This window comes from Entelurus aequoreus, linkage group LG03 (genome assembly GCF_033978785.1).
Source record: "Entelurus aequoreus isolate RoL-2023_Sb linkage group LG03, RoL_Eaeq_v1.1, whole genome shotgun sequence".
Taxonomy (NCBI): Eukaryota; Metazoa; Chordata; class Actinopteri; order Syngnathiformes; family Syngnathidae; genus Entelurus; species Entelurus aequoreus.
Window position 1 is genome coordinate 72,797,613 of NC_084733.1, and position 12,282 is coordinate 72,809,894.

At 42.5% G+C, this 12,282-nt stretch overlaps 1 protein-coding gene across 1 annotated transcript in view; it reads left to right on the forward strand.

The window, feature by feature from the left end:
• The first annotated feature begins 1,105 nt into the window (after positions 1-1,105).
• The window catches only part of rpgrip1l (RPGRIP1 like), a 28,918-nt gene continuing 17,741 nt past the window's right edge, over positions 1,106-12,282 (forward strand). The window contains exons 1-2 of the mRNA XM_062042664.1: positions 1,106-1,244; positions 1,539-1,622. Coding sequence (XP_061898648.1) covers positions 1,547-1,622 — 76 coding nt within the window. The 5' untranslated portion in view covers positions 1,106-1,244; positions 1,539-1,546. The remainder of the gene's footprint in view (positions 1,245-1,538; positions 1,623-12,282) is intronic.

Below are 12,282 nucleotides of genomic sequence, written 5' to 3' on the forward strand. Positions count from 1 at the left end.
ATCCCCCATCATCAATCACATACTCATAAATACACATACACAAAAATTATTGCATGGCTGAGTACAGAGGAGCCAGGAGAAAAAACACTATCACAGGAGCCGCCTGCACCAGGAGCTCATCAAACCAGTACGCTGACACAAAGCGCCCCCACAGCCAGGGTTGATATAGTCCCTGATGCAGAGAGCTCCCTCTGTGGAACACTGGAAAGTAAAAATAATAAAACATGTAGAATAGTATGAGTACGAATAAAAAATAAATAAGAGTAAAACAAATATTAAAATATATACAGTAAATATAAGATAAATAGATAGAACCAAGTAAAATCTAGCATAACTAATAAGAATAAAAGTGAAGTATGAAGGACTTAAATAAAATTAATAAATATTAGGTAAAAGCCAAATCAAAATGATTGGTTTTAAGCTTGCTTTTAAATCTTGATGTAAATGCTTTTAAGGATTTGACTTGCCACATTTAAGCTGCTGTGAAATCAGGATCAGACTCAAATTATCACCATTATTATTAAAGAGAATTAAAAAAATATATGTAAACCACCATTCCCCGGCGCCACAGTCCAGGATAAGAATAGACTGCAGCGCATCGTACGTGCTGCTGAGAAGGTGATTGGCTGCAAGCTCCCATCCCTCCAGGACTTGTTCTCCTCCAGGACCAGGAGGTGTGTGGGTCGGATCACAGCTGACTCTTCTCACCCTGGACACAAACTATTCTCCCCTCTCCCCTCATGCAGGATCAGACTACGCTCCATCCAGACCCACACCTCCCGCCACCTGAACAGTTTTTTCCCCTCGGCCATCAGGCAAATGAACAATAACTCCTAATAGTAGCTCCTTGAATTCCTTGAATTCCTTGAATTCCTTCTAAGTCTATCTGATAGCTCAGTTACAGCTCTTTTTATTACCAAATATGTGTTATATGTGTTTTATGTTGCACGATTGCACCAAGAAAAATTCCTAGTTTGTGAACCCGTTCTCAAACAATGGCAATAAAACTATTCTGATTCTGATTCTGATTCTAATCAGATGCAATAAAAAATGTTTGCTTGCCTTTCTCCTGCAACAATGATGGTGTAATGGACACAGTGACCAAATGAAGGCAGCAATGAGCGAAGTGCGCCTTGTATCTACCAAACGGGAGGAAAACTACGAGGAAGAAGATTGTTTTCATTAGCAACGCTCTTGTCCAAGTGAATTAAATCATAAGTTTGCGAAGACCACAACGTAATCAGGTAATTTTTGGTATATTTTCTTATAGCTGAAAGAAGCAATAATTACATGTAATTCAATTAGTCGTTATTATACCACAGTTTAGACGCGGGAGCTAACTGTAGCTGGCTAATGCTAACGGTGTGAGTTTTACCTTGGGTTTGACGAGAGTCACCACACTATTTCTTATTATTGCATGGCGTTCACGATTGAATATCAACCACAGTAGTATTTAAGGATTTTTATCATCAAAAATAAGTGAACAACGCGAACGTTTATGTGATCTAATTGAGAATGTTTTTAATTTTTTTTTCCAGCGTGAAAGATGTCTTTTCTGCTGGATGAAACGGCAGCAGACGAGCCTGTCAGAGACATGATGAACCCCTTGAGAGCTGTACAAGGTGTGTGTGTGTGTGTGTGTGTGTGTGTGTTGGTGTGTGTGTGTGTGTGTGTGTGTGTGTGCGTGTGTGTGTGCGTGCGTGTCAGCTAGTGTGACTCATCCATCCATCCATCCATTTCTACCGCTTGTCCCTTTCGGGGGGGGGGGGGGGGGGGGGGGGGGCGCTGGAGCCTATCGCAGTTGCATTCGGGCGGTAGGCGGGGTACACCCTGGACAACTCGCCACCTCATAGCAGGGCCAACAAATATAGACAACATTCACACCCAGGTTCACACACTAGGGCCCATTTAGTGTTGCCAATCAACCTATTCCCAGGTGGATGCCTTTGGAGGTGGGAGGAATACAGAATCAGCTTTATTGGCAAATAATGTTTAACACACAAGGAATTCGGAAGAAGATGGATGGATGGAATTCAACTTTGTAGATTGTGCTCTCATTGTTCAATACAAACAATAAATATTAACGATTTACTAAAAATATTATCAAGTATTTAACAAATATGTGCAAGGCTCATAAAATAACAGTGCTGTGATGAATAGAGCAAAGAGCAAAAAAAAAGATGAATTGAACATGAGTTAGTACATTCACTGTGTATAAGAGTGTTTCAGTAGTGTGTGTGAGAGAAAAACATTTCAGTTGTTTATGTGAGAGCATATCAGTAGTGTGTATAAGAGTGTTCCAGTAGTGTGTGTGAGAGAAAAACATTTCAGTTGTTTATGTTAAGACTTAGACTTAGACTTCCTTTTATTGTCATTCAAATTTGAACTTTACAGTACAGATAAGAACAACATTTTGTTGCATTAGCTCATGGTAGTGCAGGATAAAAGAGCAATAAGGTGCAGATATAAATATATAGATTACTGTACAGATAAATATATTGCACTTTTGCACATGCATCCACGTGGATTTATGTTATATTGTCACCTACTCAGTGGCCTAGTGGTTAGAGTGTCTGCCCTGAGATCGGTAGGTTGTGAGTTCAAACCCCGGCCGAGTCATACCAAAGACCAAAAAAAAGGGACCCATTACCTCCCTGCTTGGCACTCAGCATCAAGGGTTGGAATTGGGGGTGAAATCCCCAAAAATAATTACCGGGCACGGCACCGCTGCTGCCCACTGCTCCCCTCACCTCCCAGGGGGTGAACAAGGGGATGGGTCAAATGCAGAGGACAAATTTCACCACACCTAGTGTGTGTGTGACAATCATTGGTACTTTAACTTTATGTGAGAGCATTTCAGTAGTGTGTGAGAGAAAAGCATCTCAATTGTTTATGTTAGACTTAGACTTAGACTTCCTTTTATTGTCATTCAAATTTGAACTTTACAGTACAGATAAGAACAACATTTCGTTGCATTAACTCATGGTAGTGCAGGATAAAAGAGCAATAAGGTGCAGATATAAATACATAGATTACTGAACAGATAAATATATTGCACTTCTGCATATGCATCCACGTTTATGGATGTATGTTATATTGTCTTTATATTCCAGCGAGTTAATCAATTTTTGGGGGGAATTGAGGGGATTATTTTAATGCGTTCAAGAGTCTTACGGCCTGAGGGAAGAAGCTGCTACGGAGGCTGCGGGACCTCTTTCTGGAGTCCAGCAGTGAAAGCAGTCCTTAGTGGGGTGGGAGGTGTCTCTGCAGATTTTCTGAGCCCTGGTCAGGTAGCGGCTTTTTGCGATTATGTGAGAGCATTTCAGTAGTGTATGTAAGAGGTAATTCTGATTAATGTCCCTAACGGCTCTTCATACATTCAACTAGTTTCCATGTTTTTTAACAGCCTTCATCAGATTGAAAGCAGGGGGTAAGAAACTGGTTTATAATGGGTTGTTATGGCGTACAGTGATTTTCAACACTTCCTTGAGGGGAAGAGATTATACAGTTTGTGACCAGGGTTGAGGGGTCTGCAGTGATGCTACCTGCCCGTTTTCTGACCCTAAACCGGTATAAGTCCTGGATAGGGGGAAAGTTGACACCGAAAATCTTTTCTGGAGTCCTAATTGCATCCCATTGCAATCTGTGTCTGTCCAGCTTGGATTAGTAGTACTTGTGAAAAACAACAACTTTTTGTATACCTGACTCCTGCGCTGTACAATGGGTTTACACCCACAGGTTTTGTTTTGTTGTGATGCACTTTAATAAATACACAAAATTACTTAAGAATAATGATACTTATGTAACTCGCCTGGTTCAGACCCTGCTTTTCTTTACGTCCGGCATGAGAGATGAGCTTGCTAGCTACCGAGCTAAAAGTCCGAGCTATCAACCAGCCAGCCAGCCAGCACTGCTCTTCAAGTTGTCAGGGAGTGAGATTTACCAACATACATACTGTTGCGTCGACAGCTCTTCCTCCCAAGGAAGTCAAAGTCTGCTGTCCACTCCCAAGTTCTTTTAATGGCAAATATGCTGATGTTAAATTGACCACCAAAAGCAGTAGTTGGTATTTCGTTGTTTATTGTCAAAGCTTTGGCAATAATGAGACCAATCCAGCACCCAAGCGTTCCCTAGCCCGGTCCAGATCGGTCTAGCTCGGTCTCCCCTGTCCTCGTTATCTCAGGAATGTTATGGCAGTCTCAACAGCGCTCTGCCTGTCTACTCAAGGACACTCGAATCCAAGCACTTTGTACCACACGAGACATTAGCTGATGTAAATATGACTATAGGAGTTTTTAGAAAGAAGTAACACTTAAATATGGATATATGGAAAATATCTCGTTCCATCACTCCCCCTTTAAGATCTTCTTATAAGATCTTTTACTACTAGTTAAACACTTCTAAAGCACGCCCCACATTAAAGTAGGTGCTGTTTTTTTTTTTCTTTAAGCAAGCTAGCGATAAAACAACAGCTTATTTACATGGGAGATAGATGGAGGGAGTCCACGTCAATGTCGTCATGGTCAGGGAAGTAAACCAACAATTCTCGAAAGTCTTAAAGTTACCACTTTGCTAGACCCCCTTTAGTGACACTTAGCCCAAGGGGCGATAAAGCAACCGCATGAGGCTATGATGGCCAAAAAAGCTCCGAATGGAGACCAAGACAGACTTAATTAGGTCAGTCCACCTGCCTAATGTGCTTAGAAGCCAATCTTTGAAGGGGTCAGAGAGAGAGTTCCCTAGACAGGGCCTGGAGGCCCTTTAAGGCCCTCTGAACTGAGCCATCGGGGGTAGTGTTGTTAGGAATGAAGGTACAGCATTGGTCACCAAACATTGCACACACTCCTTCTTCCTTGGCTAGGATGCGGTCAAGGGCTATGCGGATCTGAACGGCCCTGAGGGAGGTCGGGGCAAGTTGTTCAGCAAGTCCCTCAACGGCGTCACGAGTCAGGTTGGTCAGTCTCAACAGATTATCGTTCAACATTTTTAGTAGCCGTCACAGGGAAAATAGCACCAATGATAGGAAGGTTTTCGAAACCTGCACAGGATTCACACCACAATTTATGTTGTGAGGGGACCCCTCTTGGTTGGCCTATTGCATCAAAGTAAACACCATCAGGGTTCCTCGTCAAATCGAAGGAGCCCTTTACACTCCTCCGGGATAAAACATGACGGCGTCGGCGGGGAGTTAGAGTGGCAGCTGAGACAGGAGTTACAAGGGGAGTTAATTTGGTACCCACTAGAGTGAGTGGGGTCACCAGTCTAACCATAGCACAAAGCCCCACGGATAACTTTGGAATTCTAATGTACAATCTGTGCTTCCCACAACACCAGAATAAGTCAGCTCGTGCCTAAGGGCCTATCCTAGAGCCATCTATCAGTGTGGTGCACCAGTAATGGTTGATGTCACCCAATTTGTTGGGGGACGGAGAGGGTCCTGTAATTTGAAAACGTGTGTAATTCAGCTTTTGGGCCACAAAGGGAAGAAGTCGGGTGGCATTGTCAACAGAAGGGTACACATGTCAGTCAACTTAAAAGGGGCGGGGTAAGTGTGGGAAAAGGGACGTCCAGCGGAAGAAGCAACACAGTCACCCAGGTTTTGGCATCCACCTGAGCCACATAGGTTGTCTGCACCCGCTCCTAAGGTCAAAGGTCAAAGTTACCAGGCCTTCGGTGGTGATGTCATTAGCACGCACGGATGTGAGCCTTTGAAACACCACCGAGGTGGGGTGGTACTTTAGGTGCTACAGAGGGTGTAGAGGTAATTAACGCCCTCTCAAGGACATTAATTTTAATAATTCCTTTAGAGTCCGTATCAGTCAGGTCAACCCCCAAAACAACATAAAAGGGACGATGGGCACCACTTACCAGAGTATGTTGTCTGCATCCGACACCAATGGTTCAGGGTTGAGTCGTAACAAATATAGAGGTTATTACCACGGTAATAGCTATTGTGTCCCCCGTAATTAATCACACTGCACAGGTCAAAAAATAAGTCTTGCTATCCCCTTTGACCCAGTCTATTTAAAGTCCGCTGTATGTTCTTAGACACTTGTCAGTCACTGTCGTCAGGAAGGATGAACTGAGACACAAAGACAGTAGAACACGCCCAAGGGATAAACGGGGATAAACATCAAACTTTTCACTTAATGTAACGACACAGATAGTTATGCTGCAAACAAGCAAGAAAAACTAAGAAACATTTAGCATACTGGATTGGTCTCACACAAGGATATACAATATAGAAGTTGAAAAGAGTAATGTAGGTAGAAAATCTCTCTCGTCTCCTGGGCTGAGGGGCAGATGTTGTGGCGATGTCAGCAATGACATCCCCTGGTAATCTGTCAGGTTCTTCAGCTGTAGTGCAGAGGGAGAGGTGGTACCAGGTGTCCCCCTCCACCAGCCAGTCGAAGGGCGTGGGACGTCCGTTCCACGACCTTGAAGGGACCAGTCCACCTGAGCTCCATCCACTTGCGTTTGATGACCTTGATCTTGACCCTCTCAGCGGGCGGAAGGGAATCTGTACAGAAGAACTGGCACACAAATTCTGCAATTTTTTGTGTAAAATACCATTTTGGTTTTACGCTGAGTCCTCCTTCCATTGGGGCTGCTGGTCCTGTGAATGGCTGACCTGTATGCAGCTCATAGGGTGAAAAACTCAAAGGGCGGTAAAACAGTTTTATTCACGGACTTTCGAATGATCATTAACGCTAATTGCAACATGTCAATCCAATTAAATTTGGTCTGTGCACAGATTTTAGCCAATTAGTTTTTTATGTTCTGGTCCATCCTTTCAACCTTGCCTTGGGACTCAGGATGGTACCCCAAACCTGTGTTCTAGTCCGAAAGCCTTTTCGACCAAGGCTAAGTGAGTATTTTTTTAATGGTTGCCGTTGTCTGACCTAATCTTTTTGGGGAAACCATGTCGGGGTACTAGGTCATTCACAAGTCATTTAATTACTGATATTGCATCCTCTTTTGAGGTTGTTGTTGCTTCCGGCCAACCACTGTGATTGTCAACACAAGTCAGTACGTACCTTTTCCCTTGTACCGTATTGATCATATCAGTGAAGTCAAAGACTATACATGGTTCACCCTCACCTCCTCCATTTTCTAAATTTGATCTATTAAACTACTATCGATGTGTAAAATTGTTATTTTCAAATTAAAATTAGTTATAACTTCTTACCCACGGGAAAAACGTTAAAACTATGGAATGTGTCAGAGTCGGATGATTGTCGATTTTGTTCCAAGGAGTCTGTATCCACCCTCACTCACCCCCTTCTGTTTCTGAAAAAAGGACTGTGTTAGTCATACTATCACTTTCAGAAACATCTAAGAAAAAGGTCAGCTAATAGTCAAGTAGCGGAGGACAGGTAATGTTTGAGGTCAATGATTGTCTCATTAGCCTCTATGGTCCACTGGGGGGTGGTGTTAGGGTAGGGGACCCCTTAGCGATATCACAAATAACTCAAACTCAACTAAACCCTAACTTTTATGTAACTTATTCAATATGGTGAAAGTAACAAATATGCTTATATTTATATTGTCACCAATACTAGAAAAATACTACCCTTGTGGTGAATGCTTTAGCAATAGTATTTTGAAATTTTACCACACGCTTGGTAGCCCCAATAATTCATTAAGTCAAGCTCATGTTGTAGAAAGTTGAATGATGCGGACACGTTTGTTACTGAATACTTTCTATCAGACCTCTGCCATGGCAACTTTGTGTATGTAATGAGCAACTATAATTATTTGATATGCTTAAATGTGTAATGTGTCGTTTTAGCTCAGCTGTTGTGTAGCTGCTAGCTCCTCGTAGCCTACCGGTGTCTAAAGTGCAGCCCATAGTTATGTGTTTAACATAACCATGGGCTAAACCTAAACAATTGAAAATGTGGTATTTGGGTGTCGGTGTAATGTTTGGCAGCTACGCCGTGTCTTATCATTGGACCTAAGTTCTTTGGTTTTGTAGGCGAGACAGAGAGCAAGGGAACAATGTGGGACACAATTGTGTCCATCTTATACCATGCTAGCTGTTGCAAAGATAGGTCAACATGAGCAGCCACACCTTGAGTTCCAACATATATAAATAATCATAACATATGGCGAGTCGGGTGGCAGAACACACGGAAGCATCTCAGTCAGTCAGGGTTTTCACCGTTAGAGCCATTCCTGTTGTTTCAGGCTGTGGTATGCTTGGTAGTGGTGTCGCAGCTTGGTGGTTCAGCCGTCAGGTAACACCAGGAATGTTCCTTCTTTGCGATTTGAATGTCAGGGTACAGTCTGTAAAGGAGGTCCAGCAATCTGAACCGGAAGTGGTTTGGTGACAGTTAACCTTCTTGTGACCCCAGCGAAGCCTTCGACCTTTAAAGAGGAAGCACACAGTTTTTTTGGTACCTCTGCATTCAGAATCGAATGGGTGGCTGATAAAATTGTCCGTTGACACTCATGTCCAGCAGGGGTCCTGTCGGTACTTCCTGCTGCGGCTCCTGATGTGGGCATCCTCTTACACGCCTTCGTGTTCGTTTGTTGGCACGACGGAACCTTTCCTGTTCGGAAATGTTCGGACAGTCACTACTCCAGTGACCAGGCTGGTCACAGCCGAAACAGTGTCTACCCCAGACCGGCTTTGAAGCATCGTGTTGTCCACCACCCGAGTCCAACCGCATGTCTGTTGAGGATTCTTTCCTCCACCTGTTGGAACTCAAAAGCAAGGTCACCCACTGCTGAATATACCCTAGCTGATCTTTGACCTTTTGGTTCTTTTAACCTTTTATCTTCAGCGATCTGTAATTTAAGTAGTCGTTTCCTTGTTGCTCTGTCATTAGCCCTATTTTGCATGGGATGAATAAAATGTCCTGCCATATATTGTTTTTGGCACCGTGTATATCAGGGTTAACTTTGTCCAAAGTGTTTGGCCAAAGGTTCCCTCCCGGAGGTACAGGTGGGAAAACAAGGTCAACAATGGCTTGCATGTATGCATCGGCAAGAGACTTATATTAAAGTAGGCCCCTATAATTGTCATGTGTCAAAAATGTCTGGTGTGCACCGCCCTCTGCTGGACGAAAATGGTCAGACTTGCAAAATAAGGGGTTAATACTTTCTCTTTTAACGTTGATTTTCCAGGTAATTTAATGTTCAGTGAATGTATAGGATAGGCCAATGTCGTTGTGGCTTGTACAGCCCTTTGAGACACTTGTGATTTAGGGCTATATAGATAAACATTGATTGATTGATTGATTGCTGGTTGATGGTTGATTATATGACCAAAATGAACTTATTTCATTTATTCATTCATTTTCTATCGCACTCATAGTTTTATTCCATTTTGCATCTAATTATTCCTATTGATTTCTTCCCATTTCACTCAAACAACTAAACAAACAAATAAACAAACTTGCAGCTAACCACAATCAACAGCATACCATTTACGAATACCTTCATTTGTCACTTTCTCATCTTTCTTTCACTTTCGTTTTCCTTTACAAACAACCTCCTGTACCCTAACTCTTCCTTACATTTCACACAATGTTTCTATTTTCTGTTGTCCTAGAAACCATTCACGTAACGTAAGGTTATAAACATCCTTTTCCCCTATTGTTAATGTCATTTGTCAAAAATGTCTGCCGTAGGAAAATGGACAGACGTGTATAAGGGGTTAATTTTCGGAGGCAAGATCAATCTTAGAGGGGGCGTGTTAATACCTCCTTCTCTTGTCACTGGAGTAGGGGGCGGTGTCAGTCAAAGTCTGGGCGGGTCGTTTGAATTGTCTTGCGCATGCGCGGCAGACAAAAAACCAATCAGTTCATTCTGTCATTAATCATCGTTTCTTTTGCTGCATTTCGTTTTTCCACGTAATCCCCGTTTACTTTTATCATACGCCAAACTCTTAAATTCTCTCCCTGAGTGTTCCATTTTCACCAGTGCGCACACACACACACACACACACACACACACACACACACACACACACACACACACACACACACACACACACACACGTGTAAGCACATGAGCAAGCAAGCGCTTACGCACACACACGAGCATGCGCAACCTGCAGCACACACACACACACACACACACACACACACGCACACACACGTGTAAGCACAAGAAAAAGCTGCACCTACCCTTATCTCTGCGTTTCACTTTACCATAAAACTTCCAGTTACCTTTTTTTTTAATTTTTTTTTATTTTATTTTACCAGACGTTTGAGTTCACGACTTTTCGAGTATTGTAAACTCCCTCTTAACCCTTTCAAGGAACGTTCTCCTTTTTTTTTTTTTTTTTTTTTTCTCTACCTGCTAGTTCCATTGTCGACAACCGTCCATTCAATTGATCATCGAACGGTAGCCAATCATCACATTTTGCCCCGCCGCCATCACATTTCTGTTTGTCACACTCCAAGGCCATTGTGTCTATATTTTCTTAATTCTAGTGCCCTCAACGCAAAGGGATCTTCCAACCCGGTTCCTTAGTTTTAGTGTCTTATCACACTGGGATCTATCAACCCGCTTCTTTAGTTTTAGTGTCTTATCACACTGGGATCTATCAACCCGCTTCTTTATTTTTAGTGTCTTATCACACTGGGATCTATCAACCCGCTTCCTTAGTTTTAGTGTCTTATCACACTGGGATCTATCAACCCGCTTCTTTAGTTTTAGTGTCTTATCACACTGGGATCTATCAACCCGCTTCCTTAGTTTTAGTGTCTTATCACACTGGGATCTATCAACCCGCTTCTTTAGTTTTAGTGTCTTATCACACTGGGATCTATCAACCCGCTTCCTTAGTTTTAGTGTCTTATCACACTGGGATCTATCAACCCGCTTCTTTAGTTTTAGTGTCTTATCACACTGGGATCTATCAACCCGCTTGCTCTTTTAGGCGGCGACCAACTACCCAGGGTGAGCCACACCCAACTATTAGTTCACTCGTCAATGAAACTGCCCGTCACGGTAATCGAGACACAATGCCGTGAGTTGACCACTTATTTACAATTTTAATGCAATGGCAGGCTCGGCAAAAATGCAATCAATCTATCGAAATCACAGCTCTGCGTCTGGGGTACAATATAGTGTTTGACTTACAGACTTCAGGACAGACTCCTAACGCAGATTTTATCTAAAAAGAAAGGTTCTGCTCACCTTGAATTGGCCAATTGAGTCTGTCCAGAAGATTGCAAGAAGTCATCGATCAACAGCGTGCCATCCCGGACGAGCCCCCAAATTGTTGCGTCGACAGCTCTTCCTCCCAAGGAAGTCAAAGTCTGCTGTCCACTCCCAAGTTCTTTTAATGGCAAATATGCTGATGTTAAATTGACCACCAAAAGCAGTAGTTGGTATTTCGTTGTTTATTGTCAAAGCTTTGGCAATAATGAGACCAATCCAGCACCCAAGCGTTCCCTAGCCCGGTCCAGATCGGTCTAGCTCGGTCTCCCCTGTCCTCGTTATCTCAGGAATGTTATGGCAGTCTCAACAGCGCTCTGCCTGTCTACTCAAGGACACTCGAATCCAAGCACTTTGTACCACACGAGACATTAGCTGATGTAAATATGACTATAGGAGTTTTTAGAAAGAAGTAACACTTAAATATGGATATATGGAAAATATCTCGTTCCATCACTGCCCGTCACGGTAATCGAGACAATACACATGGCTGGCCTCCGTTACACTTATGTTATTCCTAAGATGTCAATGGTGTTTATTTTAGTATAGCGTTAAAGGAGCTGCTCAACATTACATTTTACAAACCAAAAAGTATAACAAAAACACCACCACCAGCTTATGTTACCATTAGTGGTTTTAACAGAACATGTATATTTTTAAGATGTCTACTTTTTTCACAATTACTACCGTAATTACATTGAATAAAAATTGCTTGTCAGCTCGAAAAAAAATGTAGCGTTCCGGCTGTCACTAAAGGTTGTCTTGCAGACACACGTACACGCCTGGCGCGTGTGCACATAAGCAAAAAGTAGTCCCAGAAAAGCAACTAAGAATTTACAGTCATGTTGTTGTTAATGTTAACTAATGTTAGTAGCTAAATTTTACTGTATCACTGTCATTAGCTGACAACAAACATGCCTAAAAGGGAACTGCGTTTATCTATTTTTTATTTTGTCTATTGTTCACAATTCTTATGTAAGACAAGAACACATGTTTTTTTAAATGCATTTCAAGTCGTAAAATACGGCAAGTACGAGGTGGCTAACATTGCAGCTAATGGGAGTACATTATTCCGCCCATAAAGCTCTCTAAAAAACCTCCAAAAAC